This window comes from Ceratotherium simum, chromosome 29 (genome assembly GCF_057802395.1).
Source record: "Ceratotherium simum simum isolate JZ-2026a chromosome 29, ASM5780239v1, whole genome shotgun sequence".
NCBI lineage: Eukaryota > Metazoa > Chordata > Mammalia > Perissodactyla > Rhinocerotidae > Ceratotherium > Ceratotherium simum.
Genome location: NC_141928.1, coordinates 40,957,873 through 40,981,820, shown reverse-complemented (window position 1 = coordinate 40,981,820; position 23,948 = coordinate 40,957,873). Strand labels below are relative to the sequence as shown.

The window sequence follows — 23,948 nt, the reverse complement described above, 5'->3', positions numbered from 1 at the left end:
TAAAGCATTGGGGAGCACCCCCAGAAAACCCGGTTCACAAAGAAACTAAAACTGGCTCTTAAAGGGCCCGCGCACAAACTCACCCGTTCCAGAAAGCATCCTAAAATCACCAGAAAGAAAGGTGCACACTGCTTTGGTGACAAGAGACTCACCTAATAGGCCCTGAGTGCATCTCGGTGAGGGGTGAGACCTCTCCAGGGACTGGGACATTGGCGGCGGCCATTGTTGTGGCCTGGTGTGAGCGTGCTGACACAGACGCCATTGGAGTTTTCCCTGAGACCTGCTAGCCCAGGGTCTGCTCCACCCGCTAGAGCACCGATTTAATCCAGCTCAGCCAAGACAGGCAGCCCACCCTAGAGACTGGCCCCACCTAACAACAAGCCCTCAGGCAACGTGTGGGCCTGCATAGATTGGTGACTGGATTTTCTGCAGCCTGGCAACTGAGCTGACTTGAGCGGGGCAGGGTGTGCACAAGGAGCGGTGGAGAGTGTGGGGTGGTGGCGGAGTGTGTGGGGCTCCCGCTGTGGAGAGACTGGGTCCGCTTGGGAGGTCGGGCGCTCACACGGGCAGGACTGTGTTGACTGTGTGTGTGGACCTCTGGGCGGCAGGGCTTGTCAGCTGCAGAAGACTTGTGCTTCTCAAAGACCCACATAGGAGGTTTGCCCCACCTTCCAAAGCCTGAAACAATTGGGTGCTCCTGTGCCTGAGGCCAGCCCCACCCAGCTGCAATCCTCAGAGAGCTGACAAGAGACCTAATAGGCTAGAGGTTTACAGCAATTCTAAGGCCCTGAGCCTAACAACCTGCCACACTGGGGGCCTACTCACTTAAAAGAAATACTGCAACACAAATGTGGTATTAGAACTTACAGCCAACTGTGCTGGGGCTCCCCACACCTGATAAAGAGACTGAAGGGCCCATAACAACTACAAGCAGCTGAGCATTACAACAGCTGGCCAGGAGCATAACTCAGCCTCCCTGGGCGCCTATAGGGAGAGCTAACAGGCCACAATAGAAGGACACACGTAGCCCACATAGGGGCCACCCCTGGAACATTGAGAACTGAGGGAAGCACACTGGAAGCCTCCTAAGCCATCACTTACATAAGGTCACCTATCCAAGAGCAGGAGACGTAGCTGACCTACCTAATACGTAGACACAAGCACAGGGAAAGAGGCAAAATGAGGAGGCAAAAGAATACATTCCAAGTAAGGGAACAGGACAAAACCCCAGAAAAGGAACTAAGTGAAACAGAAATGAGCAACCTACCTGACAGAGAGTTCAAACTAAGAGTGTTAAGGATGCTCACTGATCTGGGGAGAAGAATAGATGAACTCAGTGAGAATGTCAACAAAGAAATGGAAGATATAAAAAGAACCAATCAGAAATGAAGAATACAATACTGGAAATGAAAAACTCATTAGAGGGACTCAAAAGCAGAGTAGAGGATACAGAAGAACGGATCAGTGAGCTGGAAGAAAGACTAGAAGAAATTACCCAAGGTGAACAGGTAAAAGAGAAAAGAATTAAAAAGAGTGAGGACAGTCTAAGGGACCTCTGGGACAACATCAAGCGCACTAACATCCGTGTTATAGGTGTCCCAGAAGGAGAAGAGCGAGACAAGGGGGCAGAGAATCTATTTCAAGAAATAATAGATGAAAACTTCCCTAACCTAAGGAAGGAAACAGACATCCAGGTACAGGAGGCACAGAGAGCCCCAAACAAGATAAACCCAAAGAGGCCCACACCAAGACACATCATAATCAAAATGTCCAGAATTAAAGATAAAGAGAGAATCCTAAAAGCCGCAAGAGAATGTCAAGTTACATACAAAGGAAACCCCATAAGGCTATCAGCTGACTTCTCAGCAGAAACCTTACAGGCTAGAAGAGAATGGCACGATATATTTAAAGTGCTAAAAGGAAAAAACTTACAGCCAAGAATACTCTACCCGGCAAGGTTATCATTCAAAATGGAAGGAGAGATCAAATTTTTCCCAGATAAGCAAAAATTAAAGGAGTTTGTCACCAAGAAACCAGTATTACAAGAAATGTTAAAGGGACTGATTTAAGGGGAAAAGAGAAGACCACAAATAGGAAAAATTATCTATTTCCACGATTAGAACGTAATGGATACAAATGCACAAAAAAGAGGTTATATATGATATCAAAAACATAAAAGGAGGGAGGAGGGGAGTTAAAGAGTACAGCTTTCAGACAGAGGTCAAACTAAAGTGACCATCAATTCTGTATAGAAGAAGTAAGGAACAGAGAAGGACTACTTAAACACTGAGGAAAAAAAAATAAAAAGTTAAAAATGGCAATAAGTACAGACTTATCAATTGTTACTTTAAATGTCAATGGACTAAATGCCCCAATCAAAAGACATAGGGTGGCTGAATGGATAATAAACAAGACCCATATGTATGCTGCATACAAGAGACACACTTCAGACCTAAAGACACTCACAAACTGAAAGTGAAGGGATGGAAAAAGATACTCCATGCAAATGGCAATGAAAAGAAAGCTGGGGTAGCAGTACTCATATCAGACAAAATAGACTTTAAAACAAAAACTGTAAAAAGAGACAAAGAAGGGCATTACATAATGATCAAGGGAACAATCCAACAAGAGGATATAACACTTGTAAATATCTACGCACCCAATGTAGGTGCACCTAAATATATAAAGCAATTATTAACAGACATAAAAACAGAAATAGACAGTAACACAATAATAGTAGGGGACTTTAACACTCCACTTACACCAACAGATAGATCATCCAAACAGAAGATCAATAAGGAAACATTGGCCTTAAATGACACATTAGAACAGATGGACCTAGTAGATATATACAGAGCATTCCATCCGAAAACCGAAGAATACACGTTCTTTTCAAATGCACATGGAACATTCTCCAAGATTGATCACATATTAGGCCACAAAACAAAGTCTCCATAAATTTAAGAAGATTGAAATAATACCAAGCATCTTTTCTGACCACAACGGTATGAAACTAGAAATCAACTATAGGAAGAAAATCAGAAAAGCCACAAATACATGGAGATTAAACAAAATGCTACTGAACAACAACTGGGTTAATGAAGAAATCAAAGAAGAAATCAAAAAATACCTGGAGACAAATGAAAATGAAAATACGACATGCCAGAATTTATGGGATACAGCAAAAGCGGTTCTAAGAGGGAAGTTTATAGCGATACAGGCCTATCTCAACAAACAAGAAAAATCTCAAATAAACAATCTAAAAATGCACCTAAAGGAACTGGAAAAAGAAGAACAAACAAAGCCCAAAATCAGTAGAAGAAGGGAAATAATAAAAATCAGAGCAGAAATAAATGAAATAGAGACCAAAAAAACAATAGAAAAATTAATAAAACCAAGAGCTGGTTCTTTGAAAAGATCAACAAAATAGACAAACCTTTAGCTAGACTCACCAAGAAAAAAGAGAGAAGGCACAAATAAGTAAAATCAGAAATGAAAGAGGAGAGGTTACAACAGACACCTCAGAAATACAAAAGATTATAAGAGAATACTATGAAAAACTATATGCCAACCAATTCGACAATCTGGAAGAAATGGATAAATTCTTAGAATCATACAACCTTCCAAAATTGGATCAAGAAGAAGTGGAGAATTTGAATAGACCAATCACCAGTAAGGAGATCGAAACAGTAATCAAAAACCTCCCCAAAAATAAAAGTCCAGGACCAGACGGCTTCCCTGGTGAATTCTACCAAACATTCAAAGAAGACTTAATACCTATCCTTCTCAAACTCTTCCAAAAATTGAGGAGGGGGAAGCTCCTAACTCATTCTACGAAGCTGACATTACCCTGATACCAAAACCAGACAAGGACAACACAAAAAGAAAATTACAGGCCAATATCACTGATGAACATCGATGCGAAAATCCTCAACAAAATACTAGCAAATCGCATACAACAATACGTTAAAAGATTATACACCATGATCAAGTGGGATTTATTCCAGGGATGCAGGGATGGTTTAACATTCGCAAATCAATCAACGTAATACACCACATTAATAAAATGAAGAACAAAAATCACATGATCATCTCAATAGACGCAGAGAAAGCATTTGACAAGATCCAGCATCCATTTATGATAAAAACTCTGAATAAAATGGGTATAGAAGGAAAGTACCTCAACATAATAAAGACCATATATGAGAAACCCACAGCTAATATCATCCTCAATGGTGAAAAACTGAAAGCCATCCCTCTAAGAACAGGAACCAGACAAGGATGCCCACTGTCACCACTCCTATTTAACATAGTATTGGAAGTCCTAGCCAGAGCAATCAGGCAAGAGAAAGAAATAAAAGGGATCCAAATTGGAAAGGAAGAAGTGAAACTGTCACTATTTGCAGATGACATGATTTTATATATAGAAAACCCTAAAGAATCCACCAGAAAACTTTTAGAAGTAATAAACGAATATGGGAAAGTTGCAGGATACAAAATCAACATACAAAAATCAGTTGCATTTCTGTACACTAACAACGAAGTAGCAGAAAGAGAAATTAAGAATACCATCCCATTTACAATTGCAACAAAAACAATAAAATACCTAGGAATAAATTTAACCAAAGAGGTGAAAGATCTGTACACCGAAAACTATAAAACATTTCTGAAAGAAATTGAAGAAGACACAAAGAAATGGAAAGATATTCCGTGCTCTTGGATTGGAAGAATTAACATAGTTAAGATGTCCATACTTCCTAAAGCCATCTATAGATTCAATGCAATCCCTATCAAAGTTCCAACAACATTTTTCACAGAAATAGAACAAAGAATCCTAAAATTCATATGGAACAACAAAAGACCCCGAATAGCTAAAGGAATCCTGAGAAAAAAGAACAAAGCTGGAGGTATCACACTCCCTGATATCAAAATATACTACAAAGCTATAGTAACCAAAACAGCATGGTACTGGCACAAAACAGACACACAGATCAATGGAATAGAATCGAAAGCCCAGAAATAAACCCACACATCTATGGACAGCTAATCTTTGACAAAGGAGCCAAGAACATACAATGGGGAAAAGAAAGTCTCTTCAACAAATGGTGTTGGGAAAACTGGATAGGCATATGCAAAAATGAAAGTAGATCCTTACCTTACACCATACACAAAAATTAACTCCAAATGGATTAAAGACTTGAATGTAAGACCTGAAACTGTGAAAGTTCTAGAAGAAAACATAGGCAGTACGCTCTTCGACATCAGTCTTAGCAACATCTTTTCTAACACCACATCTGACCGGGCAAGAGAAACAATAGAAAAAATAAACAAATGGGACTACATCAAACTAAAAAGCTTCTGCACAGCAAAGGAAACCGGCAACAAAACGAAAAGACAACCTAACAATTGGGAGAAGATATTTGCAAACCATACATCTGATAAGGGCTTAATCTCCAAAATATATAAAGAACTCATGCATCTCAACAACAAAAAAACTACCAACCCAATTAAAAAATGGGCAAAAGACCTGAACAGACATTTCTCCAAAGAAGATATACAGATGGCCAACAGACACATGAAAAGATGTTCAAAATCACTAACTATCAGGGAAATGCAAATCAAAACTACAATGAGATATCACCTCACGCCTGTCAGAATGGCTATAATCAACAAGACAGGAAACAAGTGTTGGGAGAGGATGTGGAGAGAAGGGAACTCTCATACACTGCTGGTGGGAGTGCAAACTGGTGCAGCCACTATGGAAAACAGTATGGAGATTCCTCAAAAAATCAAGGATAGAACTACCATATGATCCAGCTATTCCACTGTTGGGTATTTATCCAAAGAACTTGAAAACACCAATTTGCAAAGGTACATGCACCCCTGTGTTCATTGCAGCCTTATTCACAATAGCCAAGACTTGGAAGCAACCTAAGTGCCCATCAAGGGACGAATGGATAAAGAAGCTGTGGTATATATACACAATGGAATACTACTCAGCCATAAGAAACGACGAAATCCAGCCATTTGTGACAACATGGATGGACATTGAGGGTATAATGCAAAGTGAAATAAGTCAGAGGGAGAAGGCCAAATACCGTATGATTTCCTTCATTAAGTAGTAGATAATAACAACAATAAACAAACACATAGGGACAGAGATTGGATTGGTGGTTACCAGAGGGGAAGGGGGGAGGGAGGAAGGTGAAAGGGATAATTCGGTACATGTGTGTGGTGATGGGTTGTAATTAGTATTTTGGTGGTGAACATGATGTAGTCCATGCAGAAATAGAAGTACAATGATGTACACCTGAAATTTTTGCAATGTTATAAACCAATGTTACTGCAAAAAAAAAAATAAAAAAAAAAAAAAAAAACAATTGAACACAAAGAAAAAAAAAAAAAAAAAAAAAAAACATCTCCTCAAGGATGGAGCACTGTGACCCTTCTCTAAAACCTTCCCTCAAGATTGTGGGCACATAAAGAAGTCATCGATGGATTGTGCCTGTGGGCCAAGAATGCACTGGGTTCCTGGCCGCTACCTCTGTACTATCATCATGCCCACACTGCTCCTCTGAGGCCGAGGACACCATGGGAAGCCATGAAAGAATTCAAGCCTGATCTTTACCTTCAATGCACCTGAGATGACAGTCTTCTTTCTCTGCTCAAGTCCCTTTATCCACAGTCCAGGGGGGTGCTGAAAGAGCTGTGTGGAATGCCAACCCTTCTGAAACATGGGTTTAACCTCCTATACCATATGAGGAGTGCTACCTACCTCCTCTACCCTCTCCATCACATACAACATTGAAAATAAGGAGGCGCAAACAGGTGGTTCTTTGCTTAGATGTATAAAGTATATTTGGAGAGGGTCCTGCATCTGCACATTAATGGAAATAATGATGACACCCTTTTTCAGGGGGATGCAGAGGTTTGAGAACCTCTGAACTCCCTTTTCCTGGAATGAGAATTCTCCTTGTATAGGCCAATGCCTTCTGCTCAGTGAGAGTTGAGACCTGGGATGGATTTTCTGGTTGAGCGGCACAAGTCAGCTGAGGACAGTGCTTGGAGCTGTTGCGGGAAAGGCACAGGGACCAGGAGTGGCTGGACTGAAGGAAATGTTGCTGTAGCTCATTGTCTCGGCACTGGGGGGCAGCAAAGATGGTCATACCCTCCTCCACTGTTGTCTTCTCCAAGTTAGCTCTCCTCACCGGGTCTTTGGTGGGGGATGGACTCTTCTCAACCTTTTCTGTTGCAGTTTTGGCCACTGTCTCATCCTTCAAGAGGAGAATGGGTTCCTTATGCCCTTGATCTTTCACCTCAGAGTTAATTGAGTATAGAAAGTGCTTCATCTTATTTCCCAAGCCAGCTTCTGCAGCTTCTGGAAGGGTAGGGCTCTTGTGAGTATGGGCTGCCTTACCAGCTCTTGGCCCTGCAGCTCTTGGCCCTGCAAAGTTTGGATGTGAAAAATGTGGCCCCTTCAAATGCTGGACTTGCAAAATTTTGCCCAGCAAATGATGGTACAGTAAGTTGGTCCTGTAAGGTCTGGCCCTTTTAAGCTCTGGGCACTCCAGATTAGACATTCTCAGGAATCGCTGTTTGGGTGAAGTCATTCAGCTTGCTCTAACAGCCTTGCAGAACATTCTTATCTGGTCCTTTCATCCCAAGGAATCCTGGAGGATCTAGGAGCTCAAGGTGAGGGAGAAGCTGGTGACGGTGCTGACAGGAGCAGGAAGTTGAGAGGATGGAGATGGTGGCTCTATAGATCTAGACAGAACCTTGCTACTCACTCAAGGCAACCACCTTGGCCAAACTAAAATTCTACCTGGGAAAGATCCTGGAGATACGTTTGGGAAGTCAGGGCCTCTGTGGGTTCTCCCTGGAAGTGTCCCTCCTGGCCCCCGAACCTCAGCAAAGTAGATGCTCTCTGGTCGGGGACAGCCTCAGCACAGCATCCCCATCTCTGGGATCCTCTGCTGCTCTGAGTTTCCCTGGGTCCTCTGTTTTCTCTGCTGGGGTAGGGGGTTATCCCCACCCTTGCAGAGGCCTGGGACTCAGGGGTCCAGGGCTCCTCCGGGCTGGGGTTGCTCACACTGGTCTCCAGCTGAACACAAAGCACTTGGGCCTCTGTCATGTCCCCATTGGATTGTGAGACTTTGAAGGCCCAGGGGGAAGAACCAGAAGGACTGCTCTGCGACTAGCTTGCTTTGGGTTCTGCTGCACTGCCTTAGTTTAATTGCAAGCTCTTCTTTAAGGTGGACCATGCTGGGGCACATGGGATGACTGGTGCGATGGGGAGTTCCTGCAGCAATGTTTTCTCCTGGTTGTTTGGACTCCTAAAGGACTCCTGGGCACTGATATTCTTTGGGACAGCCACAACTTGTTCCCTGGACTCTGTCTTTATGAGACTTCCCAAATGTATCCCCAGGAATTTCTTTTTCAGGTAAAAATTTAATTTGGCCAAGATGGGTGTCTTGAGTGCATATGGGGTAGCAGGATCTGGCTCTCTAGAGGCACCATCTCTGTTCACCTGTACTTCAGTCTGCAGCACCAGTGCACTGCCCGCACAAGTCTCATTGGCATCCTAAAAGCCTGGCCCAGGATGTAGATGTTGCTGTTTAGATGAGATTGAGCCAGGGGCTCTGTTGGGCCCCCAACAGGCCCAGGCACCATCTCTATGATTGAAGATTGCCTAGTGATTGCTGGGGCCATGGTCTTGGAAAGAGTCACATAGTAAAGAGCCAGCAGCCCTCACAGGAATGCCAAAACCTGTTTCCAGTTTCTCAGTGACTCCCTGGGAGGGCACCCAGGCAGGTGCTGATCAGGTGAGCAGTGACAGCATCTGATGAGGCCTCCTGCTGCTGCTTGAGGCCTGTCAGTGTTCAGGGCCTCACTTCCTGATCCATGCAGGGGTAATTGCTGCCTCCACATCTAGGGGCTTACTTTCCAGGGTGCAAGGGACCCGAGCTGCTACCAGGGCCCCTGGAATGCCGCGGACCCAGTGATTTGCCTCCCAACAGCTGCAGATGTGGGCAGGGACAATGCCCTAGCAGATCTTCCCACGTTTGTAGTCAATGTGGCTCTGCAACATTGCCATGGCCCAGGCAAGCAACTGTGGACCGGCCCTGCTGCCACCATGGATCAGAACAGGTCTATCCCACTGGCCTCTAGGCCTGCAGGCTAGGGTCAGTCACACTGGTCAGTGTGCCACCCTGGGGCAGAGGCTGCTGGTCAGCAGGGGACGGGAGGAACTGGATGGACTGCTGGGTCTTCTGGGGCAGCCCCGGCACGGTGAATCAACCTGCTAATCAACCACTTCTGAGGGTGGAACTCCAGCAGCTCTGGGCATGCTCCACGGAAACACAACTGCCCTCTTGAGGATGGAAATGGGCTTCCCCAAACAGGTAGGCCCCTGGGTCCCAGGGCACAGGCTGCAACATGTCTCATGGCTCCCTGCATCTACAGAGAAGTTGTATGGTTCTCTGCATCTAGAGATCTCGGGGCAACAGCTGGCAAGCCCCGATGAAGCTTGAGCTGCCTTTGAGGCAGGTGACACTCCAAGCCTTCCCCCTGGGTCAGAGTCGGAAATGGGACATTGATACGGGCTTATTGAGAGTCAGCTGGAGAAGCCCAAATTCAGGAAGGTGGGAAGAAGGTGGGGCTAAGAGAGGTGGAGGAAATTTTAGACAGTATGGAGATTAAGAAGAAATCACCGAAGAAAAAGGGACTGGGGCTCCCCTGTATGCAGAGATCTCCAGGGACGGAGCAGGGATTCATTGCGCAGAAGAGAGGGATCATAGAAAGGTCGCTGTGTTTCTGTTGCAGATAGCACACCGAGGCCCAGCAGCTCCCCCAGGCAATGAACAGAGGCCACTTAGAAAGTGAATGGTGGTGGAGGGTGGAGCCAGAGCCATGGAATTTGGGATTTGTGGTGGTATTTGCTCTGGGTCATAGTGGATCCTTCAGAAACCCAGACAGTTTGAGGGGACTGGCTGACCTCCCACGAGCCCAGGTGGGGGAGATAAAAGCCCATCTTTTCAACAGAAACCTTAGAGGTAGCATTCATGATGAAAGAAATGGCGATTTTACCCCAGGCTTGGAAAACGTTTGGGGCCATGTGATATAAGCTGCCACAGGAACTCCTCCACAGGTCTTGGGAGCCCGCAGGTGTAGAAACGCATGTGTTTATATACATGTCCCTAAAGAGACCTCAGGCCTTGGGGACATAGGACCAGCAGTGAGGGAAGTGCAAGGCCGGGGGGCGGGGGGGGGGCGGGGTGAGCTGAGGCTCTTGAGCTGGGTTCAGAGGAAGAAAGGGAGTCAGGGGTTCAGGGCCGCTGACCTCGTCTCTCCAGGACACATCCAGAGCCGCTCTTCCTCTTGTCCTGCTGCTGCACAGGAGTCCCAGGCTCCTCGAGGCTTGAAGAAGACAGACCTCCCATGTCCCAGGACACGTCTGGCACTTGAAATCCCTACCCAAGGTCCCAGGGTGGGGAGCCCTGACTCTGCTCAAAAGAGAGATGAGACGTGGACAAAACCTCTGGGCAAGAGGAGCCCTGTGATGGCCCCGATGACGCGGGGGAGATCAGGGTGTTCTCACCCACCAGCAACTGCCGGATCTCCAGAGCCACAGCATTGCAGATGGGGCACGAGGGATCTGCACACAGGAGCCGCCGCACGCTTCCCTCCTGAGGCAGCCAGCCCTGGCTGGGAAGGGAGACGTGGCAACCATTTGTTACTGATGGAGTGACATCGGCCTCTTTGGAAGTGTGTGGCCTGGAGATTGGTCCTGCCCTCCCCTAGTCCTGTAAGCTCTGGGGTCTGCACCCCTGGGTGTTTACCTGTCTACTTTTCTTCCTAGGAAAATCCCATTTGGGAAGTTATGGTGGGCTGGGCAGAGGTTCTGGGGCTCACTGGGCAAGGTCTCAGACAATCCCTGGGAGCACAGGACCATGAGAGACTGGGAGGTGGGGTGAGTTCTCTGCTGACCTATGTTGAGAAGCTGAACCGGGAGAAGGAAACAAGGCAGGTGGGGGGTGGGGGGGACAGTGGTTAGCTCTTGGGGCATCACCAGGTACATCACCAGGTAGAACCTGCAGTCACTCTTGTTTGGGGCTAAGAAGGCCGCAGCCTGGTGTTCAGTATTTTCAAACTGGAAAATGAAGTCTTTTTGGGAACTTTGTATTCTGGGGACTATGGGGTATCCCTGCTGCTGTTCTCTGGGGATCTTAAGAAGAAGATAGGATGACAGGCTCCTGTCTGAGGGCTGTCCTGGGAACTAGCCTCCCTGAAGCCAGACCAGAGGAGGCAATGTTAGTAGAGTCCAGCCAGACTCCAAGGCTCCTGCTCTTGAAAGAGTGTAGCTACAAAGAGAACATGACAGTGATGACTTATTTATGCACTTATTTATCCATTCTCTGGACTGGAGAACTTGTCTTGTGGCTGAGTGCAACCCCACATAGAGTTTTTTATGAATTACACACTAGTCAAATCCTGAATTCCAGGACCCCTGTGAGCCTAGCCCTGAGCAGAACTGGGAGATGCCTCCCTCTTGAGATGTCTGATCCCCCCTCTGTTCTGGGACCCTCTCAACCAGTGCTCCAGCCTCTGCTGTGTCTGGCTCTCTCCCAGCCATTATCCTTCTCCTCATCCTTGCTCCAGACCAAGCAGAAAAATCATCACAGGCCAGGCTGGGAGTTGGGAGACTGCAAAGAGCAAGAGATTACCTATTCATGAAAGACAGCAGCTCCCTCTTCTCAGCTGCTTCCTGGGAACATCTATCTGAGAACCCAGGAGACAGTGTTACATGGAACAGGAGAGGATTTAGGGACATCCTGTAGGAAGCTGAAGGCCTTTGAATGAGAGGAGACTGGAAACCCCAACAGTCAGTGCTCTAAGACTGTCTGCGTACAACTTAACTAGTTACAATGCGCTGTCCAGGACCTAATCTCATCTGATCTTCACAACCACACTGTGACTCAGGCAGGATCATCACATGCCCATTTCATGGATAACAAGACTGAGAGATGAAGTGAGTTCCACAGGGTCATAAAATGAGTAAATGACCACAGTTAAGGATTTCTGCCCTACTTCCTAATTTCTCACTCCTGGGGCATAAGGTGGAGAATTTGGGAACATTCCAGGCCTCTGATTTCCCACCCAAGAAAGTCTTCTAGGAGAATTCGTCAACTTGGGGAATTGGAGCCTTCAATGGTGAGAGCACTGGGCTCCCAGCACCAGGGGTCACAGAAGGACAGGATCCATGGAACCTCGCCCACAGGTAGGGGAGTCAGGGCAGAGACTTGGCCTTTACCTCTTGATGATCTTTCTTTAACCCTTTGTTTGACTCTCCAGTGATACTTGAAGACATAAAAGTTAGAGTGTGAAGCTGGAACACCCTTTTATTTTTTTTATGTCTAAAATAAGACACAACCCACAAATATTTCCCAGAGTTTTTCTGTGTTCCAATTTTATACGTTCTCCTACCTTTCTTTTCCCTACTCTACCTTTTCCACCCCATCATTTCCTTTTCCTTCTTATTTGTGATTCATTTCTAGGCTCTTCCATACTCTCTACCTCCACCCCATTCCCTGAACAAGTTTTGCAGGGAGATCAGAATGAGACGGGAGGAAAAGGGGAACAGATGGAAGGGTGGGTGGTCTAGTAGCCAAAGAACATTAGCCATCCAAGGCCCCAAATGTCTACCAACCAGAAGGATTGCCCAAATTTGGAGCTGTTCTGGGACTCAGTGAGGAAACCCCGACACAAAGGCAAGGAGTAAGGGTAACAAGAGAAAGCGAAGGGATTAATCTTGTGTGAGGCTTAACCAGTTCAGTCATGGTCATAGTGTTTCCCTACCCAGCAACAGCTCCTGTTAGGTGCCAACCTTAATCCTTGGCAGCTCTTTTTCACTTGCCAAATAATTAATGCAATAGTGATGATGGAGCCATAAGTGTATAAGGGATATCCAACATCCCACAGAACAAAGGTAGGGCTCAACATAACCTAAACCTCACTAGCCATCCTTCTGCCTAGACTTTCAGCGTCTTGGAACCTAATGCCTCCAAATTCTAGACCTTGTCATCTCTGCCTCACAGAAGATGGAACCAGAGTACCAGACTGATCACAAAGCCCTCCTGTTTCCCAAGGCATGCACAGCATCACAGACCTTTATCTGTCTAGGGAAGCTCACGTGACTCAGTGTTCAGATGAGGGTGTCTGGTTGTCCGTGTGGGTAGCAGAGCCTGGGCCTAAAGGTGCCAAGGTCACAGGCAGCATATACTCTTTCGTGTCTCTCTAGTCCCTTTACCCTGATGGCTCAGCTGTCTCCTTAAGACAATAGTTTGGCGTCTATCCCCAGATAACTGGATCTTTAGGATCACTGCGTGCCCTATACGAGAGGGAGTGGCTAGGCCGGAGAAACCCTGTGAACTACATCACTTATGCTGGGAAGGTAATTAAAACACACCCAAGAGGATAGGGCACACATTGTCCTGTTAAGTCTTGGAAAGTGAGGGTTTTGATGTCACAGGTAATGAGGTGGTCAGTGTTGAGAGGTTCAGGAAGAGGACCACGTCTGACGTGGCAAGGAAAGGACACAGTGCTGTCCTTTTAAATAACTTCCTGAGAGTTCAATAAGGACTCCTGCCAGCCTGTTGTCAAGCTTGAGACGGGTGAGAAGAAACTGTCAACAGTGCCTTCCATGGAGGCACGTGAATGAGGCTCACTTCTGAAGCTTGATTTTCCAGAACAGCCCCTAGAGATCTTATAGCATCTTGCCTCTTCATGGAGATGGGTTATTGGTGAGACTTTTGATTAAGGATCACAAACTTGTGGCTCTTGGGTTGAAGCCACCATGGTTGGAATGTTTGGCTGAGTGTTTTATGAAAATCTGAATTTGAACACTTTTAGGCAAGGCAAGCTTTCTTCTGTTCAACCTCAGTACCCACCACTCCTGTGTCCACGGATTCACATATTAATGTTAATTTCATGGCCCCTGTCAACAGTGTGAGATACCTCCAACACTCCAGGACTTCTGATTTTCCTTAAGAAGTTATTGCCCTGATGAGAGTGGTCCCACAGCCCAAAAATTCTTAGGCTCAAAATCTCTGAAGAGGCTATTTTGTCCTTCCCCCAGCATCCAGTCCACCACTGAACAGGCGTGGTGAGCACTCAGTCTGTGCTCATCCCTGAGCTGGGTAGGGTCAAAGGTACAAAGACATTTGAGTCATGTTACCTGCCTGCTCTCAAAACACTCAAAAATCTAGTTTCAAAGACAAAACTAATTCACATGAATCAAGAACCAACCTTACCAGGGGAGGGGAAGAGGGGAGTAGGGAGTTATTATTTAATGGGTAGAGAGTTTCTCTTTGGGATGATGAAAAAGTTCTGAAAATGGATAGTGGTGTTGGTTGCACAACATTGTGGAATGTACTTAATGATACCGAAATGTACATTTAAAAATGGTTAAAATAGTAAATTATATGTGAAGTACATTTTATCACAATTTAAAAAACAAAAGGCCAAAAAAAAACAATCATTAGCATTAGGGATTTTTTACTAGCTACAAAGAAGAATATTCTGAAAATGATTTGACAAAGAATGGATTGGTGAATGCTTTTCTTAAATGTCCTTTTTATAAAGAGAAAAATAAAAACAAAACAGATCCTTACATTTAAGATCCTTTAAGAAGAGTCTCGTCCTGAAGATGGGATGAATTGGAGCCATTTCAATTGGAGCCGTTTCCTGAACTTGCAAATTCTGTAATACAGGAATGAGAAGACCTTCAACCAAAGAGTACTGAATGACAAGTTAACAAAAATCAATGAAAAAGCAGCTTGCATCAGCGTTTTAGTAGCAGGTCAAGATACCTACAAAGTAGCTTGAACCTTTTATTACTTTTACTACGCCCGCCCTCCCCGCCCCTGCTTCCTGCAGCTGCTGCTGCCCTCCGTGCCGCTGCAGCACTTCTGTCTCCCACGAACCTGACCCAGTGCCACCTGCACGGGTTTTGCTGTCCTCCGCCCCTCAGCTGTGACGTATGTGTTTAATAAACTGCCAATCTCATGGGTCCGGCGTCAGGCGCTGAGCGTTCGGCCATCCCCAGAACCTTAGGCTGGGACTCTCTCCCTCACCAGTGGGATGAGGAGGAGGTGAGCAGAACACTGTGTCTCCTACCCAACCAGCTCCTGCTTCCTGCAGCTGCTGCTGCCCCCTGTGCCGCTGCGGCCGCTCACAGTCTCCCCTTAGCCTGACCTCCTGCCCAGGCCAAACCATCAGAGTCTGCACAGCGCACGCCTGCTCCAGCCACTGCACTCTTTACCTCACAGGTACCCACAGCCGCCGTCGTCCATTCAGTGGAGGACAGGAAGCCCTTAGAACCTCCTGCTGCAAACTCCTCCCCAGGCACTCGCCCAGCCTTTGCTCCGCTGTCTCAGGGCGGAGGAGCTCGAGCCAGGGACGATCTTACGCCCTTCTGCAGAGCGGGCCTTTAGTACAGGCTTATTTATGCGTTAGGTACTCATCGTCGGAGGGTTGTGTGGACGGGACCGGGGATCAGCGTCTTCCTAACAAGGGCACATTCCGGTCGTGAACACACTGTCTGTCACATTAATCCTGTGGGCACAGATCCTCATATTTGCCCTTCCTGACTCATCGTTTACAGTGAACAGCAAAAAGGGAGATGAAGGACCTGAAAGCCTCTGTGGACTCTAGAGGGCTGCACAGCTGCCAGGGATTCATATTCATTTGTTTCCAGAAAGCTTGCTAACGCCAGACCCTGCTTCCATGACAACGCTACAGCGCCACTCTTAGTGTGATAGAATTTCTTCAGGAAACTGTTCACAGTTCCCGATTCGTGTGTACCATGGGTCACCTCATAGCCCCCAAAGAAAAATCCCGACACACATGCCCCTGATGTGTTTGTCCCTCGGTACAAGCCTTACGAAGGGGTCGTGCTGTGCCTCATTCTCAGCGAGTCTTACTGAACACCTTAGACGTGTCCGGTGCTGGGCACAGAGCAGCATAGTTGCTGTTATTCAGCAGCAACATTTTTATTAATGCCCAAGAGCTAAGATTTCCAGGGAGTTGGGCAGGAGGCTCCAGAGTGGTGTCAGGCACGAGACCACCAGCGCTCAGGCGGCAGGTTCCTCAGGATGTGGAAGTGTAGGACGCAGCCGGAGGCACTAGAGGGCAGCACCTGCCCACCCAATGCTCCTAGTCCCGCGGTCTCAGTGACAGGAACTTTCAAAGGTCATCTGCCCCAGTGGCTCTCAATACTGACCTTACATCAGAATCACTGGGAGATGTAAAAATATAGATTTCCCGGCCTCATCCCAGACTTAATGAATCAGAATCTCGAGGGGCAGGGTCCAGCAGTCTGTATAGTAAGTATCAAAAATAATCCTCAAGCAATAAAGCACTGGGTGTGTATTTGGGAGCAATTGGCTTCCAAAGAGCAATAGTTCTTTTTTTCTCCCTAGTTTTACTGAGATATAATTGACATATAACATTGCATTAGTTGAAGATGTACAACGTAATAATTTGATATATGTATATATTGTGAAATGATTGCCACAACAAATTTAGTTAAGATCCATCACCTTACAATCCTTTTTCTTGTGATGAGAACACTTAAGATCTACTTTCTTATCAACTTTCAAGTCTACAGTACAGTACTGTTAACTATAGTCACCATGATGTACATTAGATCCCCAGAAATTATTAATCTTGTAACTGGAAGTTCATAACTTTTGACCACCTAGCCCATTTCCTCCACCCCCCACCCCCTGATGCTGGCAACCACCAATCTCTGTTTTTACAAGCTCAGGATTTTTTTAGATTCCATCTATAAGTGAAATCATATGATATTTGTCTTTCTCTGTCTGACTTATTTCACTTAACATAATGCCCTCAAGGCCCATGCACATTGTCACAAAAGACAGGATTTCCTTCTTTTTTATGGCTGAATAATATTCCATTTTACATCTATATCAACTCCTTTATTCATCCATCAATGGACACAGGTTGTTTCCATGTCTTGGCTATTGTAAATAATGCTGCAATGAACAAGGGGGTGCAGATATCACTTCAAGACAGTGATTTTGTTTCCTTTAGATACATACCCAGAAGTGGCATTGCTGGGTCATATGGTAGTTCTATTTTTAATTTCTCGAGGAACCTCCATTCTGTTTTCCATAGTGCACCTATTTACATTCCCACCAACAGTGCACAAGGGTTCCCCTTTCTCCACACCCTCGCCAGCACTTTTTATTTCTTGTCTTTTTGATGACAGCCATTCTAACAGGTATAAGGTGTTTTCCCATGGTGGTTTTTATTTGCATTTCCCTGATGATTAGTGATGAGCACCTTTTCATGTACCTGTTGGCCATTTGTATGTCTTCTTTGGATAAATATCTATTCAGCTTCTCTGCTCATTTCTTTAATCAGATTTTTTTTTGCTATTAAGTTGTATGAGTTTTTTATATATTTTAGATATTAACCCCTTATCAGATATCTGATTTGCAAAGATTTTCTCCAATTCCATAGTTGGCTTTTAATTTTGTTGATGTTTTCCTTTGCTGTGCAGAATCTTTGTAGTTTGATGTAGTCCCATTTATTTATTTATTTATTTGTGAGGAAGACTGGCTCTGAGCTAACATCTGTGCCCATCTTCCTCTATTTTGTATATGGGATGCCACCACAGCATGGCTTGATGACTGGTGCGCCAGTCCGTGCCCGGGATCCGAACCTGCAAACCCCAGGCTGCCGAAGTGGAACACACAAACTTAACCACTACACCACCAGGCCGGGCCCCCACTCATTTATTTTGGCTTTTGTTGCCTTTGCTTTTGGTGTCTAATTCAAAAAATCATCACCAATACCAACGTCAAGGAGCTAACCCCTCTGTTTTCTTCTAAGAGTATTATGGTTTCAGGTCTTTTTTTTTTTTTTTTTTTTAAAGATTTTATTTATTCATTTTTTCCCCCCAAAGCTCCAGTAGATAGTTGCATGTCATAGGTTCACATCCTTCTAGTTGCTGTACGTGGGACTCGGCCTCGCGTTGGACGGAGAAGTGGTGCCTCGGGGCGCTCCCAGGATCCGAACCCGGGCCGCCAGCATCAGAGCGCATGCACTTAACCGCTAAGCCACGGAGCCGGCCCGTGGTTTCAGGTCTTAATTCAAGTGTTTAATCCATTTTGAGTTGGTTTTTTGTGTATTGTGTAAGATAGGGATCCAGTTTTATTTCTTTGCATGTGGCTGTCCAGTTTTCCCAACAACATTTATTGAAGGAACTATCCTTTCCCCAGTGTATTTTCTTGGCTCCTTTTTCATAAATTAACTGATCATATATACATGGGTTTATTTCTGGGCTCTCTATTCTGTTCCGTTGATCTATGTCTGTTTATGCCAGAGAAACAGTTCTTATATTGTTACAGACCTTGCTGAGACTCTGATGAAACTATGTCCCTCTCCTCACACTCAAAATTTGATTCAGTTTCAGGGGGTCATGGGCTTCATTTATGGACATCCTAGGGCATCCAAGGAAGCTAGTTAAGAAACTTGAATGTGGTCTGTACCAAGCCAAAGACCACAGCTAAGAGATAGGGGTCCTCAGCAAGGCCAGAGTCCTTCATATTCCGAGAAGTTATAAGAAAATAAGGGAAAAACAGAGAAGACATAAATTACTAATATCAGGAATGAGAGAATTGACTCACCACAAATTCTACAGATATTAAAAAGATAATAAATTAGTTATGAAAAATTTAATGTATATAAATTGGCAGCTTAGATAAAATGGACAAATTCTTTAAAAGACACAAACTATCAAAACCTACTCAAGAAGAAATAGATAACCTGAATAGCCATATATCCATTTAAAGAGGATTTGTAGTTCAAGTCTTATCACAAAAAAAAAAAATTCATCACAAAGAAAACTCTAGGCCCATATTTCTTTACTGGTGAATTCTACCAAATATTTAGGGAAGAAATATTACCAAGTAAACACAAATTCTTCCAAAAATTTGAAGAGAAGGGAATACTTCTCAATTCATTGTTTGAGGCCAGCACTCCCTTGATATAAAATTCAAAGACATTACAAGAATAGAAAACTACAGACCAATATTCTTCATGAACACATATGCAAAAATTTTCACAATATTTTAGCAAATCGAATCCAACAATATATAAAATGTCTAATACATCATGACCAAGTTACTTTATCCCAGGAACGCAGGGTTGGTTTAACACTCAAAAACTGATCATTGAAATTCACCATGTTAACAAACTACAAAGGAAAACCATATGATCAGCTCAATAAATACAGAAAATGTATTTGACAAAATTTAACATCCATTCCATAAAAACTGTTAGCAAGCTTGAAATAGAAAGGAACTTCCACAAACTAATAAAGAACACCTACAAAAAACTTACTTACGGTGAAAGACTGAATGCTTTCTGCTTCAAGATCAGGGACCAGGCAAGGAGGCCTACTCTCAACAATTCTTTTCAATATGGCACTGGAGGTGCTGGCCAGTTTATTCAGGCAAGAAAGGAAATAAAAGGCATCCATACTGAAAAAGAAGAAGTAAAACTGCCTTAATTTGCAAATAGCATGAATGTTTATGTAGAATATGTTATGGATCTATTAAAAAGCTACTAGAACTAATAAATGAGTTAAGCAAAGTTGAAGGATACAAGATCAATGTACAAAAATCAATTGGATTTTAATGCATCTGCAACAATCAGAAATTGAAATTTTTTTAATATCATTTACAATAGCACCAAAAATATGATGAACCTAGGGGTAAATCTACCAGAAGATGTGAGAGACTTATACACTGAAAACTAGAAAATAATTCTGAGAAAATTTAACAACTCCATAAATGGAAAGATATATACCTTGTTCACGGGTCAGACAACTTAATATTGTTAAGATGTAATTTCTCCCCAAATTGATCTACAGGTTCAATGCAATCCTGGCAGGTTCTTTTGTAGAAACTGATAATCTGATTCTAAAAATATATGGTAGTACAAAGGCCCTTGAAAAGCAAAACCAATTTTGAAAAAGAAGAATAAAGTTAGAGGTTGTGATTCTTAATTTTATGTGTTAACTTGACTGGGACATGGGGTGCCCAGAAATTTGGTTAAACATTATTCTGGGTAAGTCTGTGAGGGTGTTTCTGGTTGAGATTAACATGTGAATAGGTAGGCTTAGTAAAGCAGATTGCCCTCTCCAAAGTGAGTGGGCCTCATCCAATCTGTTGGAGGCCTGAATAGAATAAAAGGTGGTGGGGTAAGGGGGAATTTGCTCTCTGCCTGACTGTTTTTGAGTTGGGATATCAGTCTTCTCCTGCGCTCAGACTGGAACTACACCACCAGCTCTCCTGAGTCTCCAGCTTGTAGATGGCAGATTGTGGGGCTTCTCAGCCACCATTATCACCTAAGTCAATTCCTTATAATAAATCTCTTTTATATGTATATTCTATTGAGTCTTTTTCTCTGCAGAACCCTGGCTAATACAGGGGGCTAATACTGCCTGATTTGAAGACTTCTTATAAAGCTATAGTAATCAACACAGTGTGCCATTGGCATAAAGACTGATAAATAGACCAGTGGAACAGAACAGAGTCCATAAATAGACTCACACATATATGGACAAATGATTTTTTGACAATAGTGCAAAAGCAATTCAGTGGGAAAAGAATAGTCTTTTCAACAAATGGGTCTGTAACTATTGATATCAATATGCAAAAACAATTCATTTCAATCCATTCCTATCAACACATACAAATATTAACTTAAAATAGATCAGAGACACAACAATGTGAATGTACTCAATGCCATTGGTCTGTACATCTAAAAATGGTTAAAATGGTAAATTTTATCTTATGTACCTTTTACCACAATAAAAAAAATAACAGATATTTGACTGTGGAGCAAAAGTCCTTAAAAATTTATATGATTTATGGCTACAGTTGGCCCTCTGTATCTGCGCATTTCCACATCCGCGGATTCAATCAACCGCAGATTGAAAAGCCTACGATGGTTGCTTCTGTACTGAACATGTACAGACTTTTTTCTTGTCATTATTCCCTAAACAATATAGTATAACAACTCTTTACATAGAATTACATTGTGTTAGGTATTATAAGTAACCTAGTAAAGTATATGGGAGGATGTGAGTAGGTTATATGCAAATACTACGCCATTTTGGATAAGGGACTTGAGCATCCACAGATTTTGGTATCTGTGGAGGGAGGCGAGGAAGGGGGTTCTGGAACCAATCCCCCGCAGATACCAAGAGAGGACTGTATTCTTGTGCTAAGACCTGTGCAGTATGGCGGAATAAAAGACAGTATTTACTATTCATTTTTTGATATTATCTTTGTCAGTTTTTTAGTGTCTACACAGGTTTTCCTTAGGAAATATAGGATATTTCCTTTTTTAAAAAACCATTATTAATATATGAATGGAGGGGTCTCTGCAAATGTCATTTAAAATTGAAACGTTTAGTTTTAACTGTTTATGGGATTATTCATGTAATGCCATTTGCATTTGCTGAGATCTTCTATTACTAATAGAGTAAATAAACTGGCATTTTGTCAGCATAAAAAATTCTATTGGATGCAACCCTTCTAATGAACAGTTTCTTCAAAAATTAAAAAAAAATGATCAAAGAACTAAAATAAAACCTAAAACTATAAAACTTCTGAAGAAAACATAGGAGAAAATCTTTGTGACCTTGGGTTAGGCAAAGATTTCTCAGATATTACACCAAAAGTATGATCCATAAAAGAACAAATTGATAAATGGGGCTTCATCAAAACTAAAAACTTCAAAATCAACATTTTGAAAACTCTAGTGAATTAATGGATCTAGTCATTGATCATCAAACATCACTGACATCATAAACAGATAATCAGTTACTATGTGCTTTCTAAAGGAAGTACACACCACCACCTATGAAGTATTCTTGCCAGAAAGAATTGAACTTAAATCTGATCAAACCTCTGAATCTAACTACCAATTAACAGGAAATACAGAGGACAAAGAAACATCCTAAACCATAGGGATGCAATCACCAGAATAAAGACCATAGATAATTGATCTAGTTTCTTCAACCTAAAAATTATAAGGAAAAAGAGTAAAGCAGTGGAGCAGAACCTACAGATTAAAAGAGACTTAAGGGACATTTCCACTAATTGCCATTTATGAACTGTACTTGTATTCTAACTCCAACAAACAAGCTGTAAAAATAAAAATAACATTTATGAGTCAAGCAAGGGAATTTAAACATTGATTGGATATTTGATGATATTAAGAAATTATTGTGAACTTTCTAGGTTTGATAATAGTAATGCGGTCATTTTTTAAGTTTGTATATACTGAAATATTTACCGATATAACTGCCTGATGTCTGGGATTTACTTCAAAATAATGGGGTTAGAATAGTGTAAGGGTACAGAAGAAACAATTTATGTCCCCCATAAATGTTAATTGTTGAAGTTGGGTGACAGTTACATGAAGGTATGCTATTCTTCTAACAATTGTAATATATTTTAAATTTTCCTTAATAAAAAGATAATTAAAAACAGAATCTTCCAGATACCTTACTAACAACTAAAATACCTTACTAACAACTAAAAACTGTCACAAGACAGGAGATGTGTAAATGATAAGTATAAACATACGTAAAAATGCTTTTGATTAATATACATATAAAGCTTTTTATAATCAAAATGATTAAGTTTTGTTCATGTCTTATAAACAACGTGTTACTCTGATTACAAAAATGAATTTTTATTCTTATGTTGTATAAAATGCGTTACTCTATCAAATATTACTGAAAGTTATCCATTCAATCAAAGAAAATATAATTACCTTCCCATCTGCCTTAAAGAATACATCTAAAAGAAATGTCTGTAAAAATTAAATTTCAGTCATGATTTCAAAAATGTTTTCAGGATCTATATCTTTCTTTCCCACTTAAAGACATGCTTCTAAATATTCTAAAATTTAATTCCTATTTATGACAGATTTCAGTTAAGAAAAAGAAAAGAGCTCTCATAGGGAGGGGAGTGAATAGGGGTAATAGCAAAAGACCCATAAAATTTAAAGCAACTCTCTATGGATGATATTGTGAAAAATCTTCACAGCAGGTGAGTTTAGCCATCTCTGGCAATGACCTAACCTTGACAGTGAACTATAAATTGAGGTTAAAAATTCAGGAACACAAGAAAGAAAGGGGAATTAACCCTGACCAAGCAAAATTATTATGTGCAAAGCCCTTTATAGACATCACCTCATTCAGTCCTTACCACCAGCCAGACCCAGGTATGGTTATCCCATGTTATATATGAGGAAACTGAATCACTGAGAAGTTAAGTAACTAGCCCAAGGTCACACAGCAACGTAGTGATGGATAAAAATTTTGTCTCTAAACTCCACCAAGCCTTGCAACTTCCATTTCAACCAAGTTGAAAGAATATAGACACACAGTATGATTATAATAAGATATGTGAAACTGCAGACTACGCACATGTCCAGTAGTTTTTGAAAAGGAGGGCCACAGTAACAAAAGGAATCTAAAACAGGAGCCAAAGAGCAAGGCTGGGTCCAAAGGTCCCCAATGTCATCCAGGTACATACCTGCTTCCCCTCATCAGGTGTGTTCCCCAGTGGCAACAGCCCGGTGACATTAGCACCTGAGATTGTCCCATTCACACCCCTGGCTTGATTACAGGCTCATAACCCTGACTAGAATGTAACTTTCAACTTAAATAACCTATAGGAAGAGAATGCCCTGACCGGCAGGTGGGATACGCCAGGATCCTCGGAGTTATATTTCCCAGTGTAAATTAGTATATTAGCATTATGATTTATGCCTCAGACCCTTTTCAGTTTAATTACAGTTGGTCCATCCTGAAGAAATCGATTGGCTCAGTGAACCTT

At 42.9% G+C, this 23,948-nt stretch overlaps 1 protein-coding gene, 1 long non-coding RNA gene and 1 pseudogene across 2 annotated transcripts in view; all 3 read right to left on the bottom strand.

Moving 5' to 3' along the window:
- Positions 1 to 19,562, bottom strand: part of LOC147913280 (uncharacterized) — a 41,571-nt gene extending 22,009 nt beyond the window's left edge. The window contains exons 1-2 of the long non-coding RNA XR_015549007.1: positions 19,433 to 19,562; positions 14,670 to 14,757 (exon numbers count right to left, since the gene is read on the bottom strand). This is a non-coding gene — a long non-coding RNA (uncharacterized LOC147913280). The remainder of the gene's footprint in view (positions 1 to 14,669; positions 14,758 to 19,432) is intronic.
- SPATA31F3 (SPATA31 subfamily F member 3) lies at positions 6,913 to 13,042 on the bottom strand. The gene is given in 6 exon segments (XM_087419614.1): positions 6,913 to 6,998; positions 7,001 to 7,378; positions 10,340 to 10,704; positions 11,724 to 11,778; positions 12,305 to 12,356; positions 12,856 to 13,042. Coding segments are annotated over 6 exon segments (1,080 nt in total). The 5' UTR covers positions 13,000 to 13,042.
- LOC147913281 (protein SPATA31F1-like) lies at positions 7,895 to 10,178 on the bottom strand (annotated as a pseudogene).
- Positions 19,563 to 23,948: the final 4,386 nt, after the last annotated feature.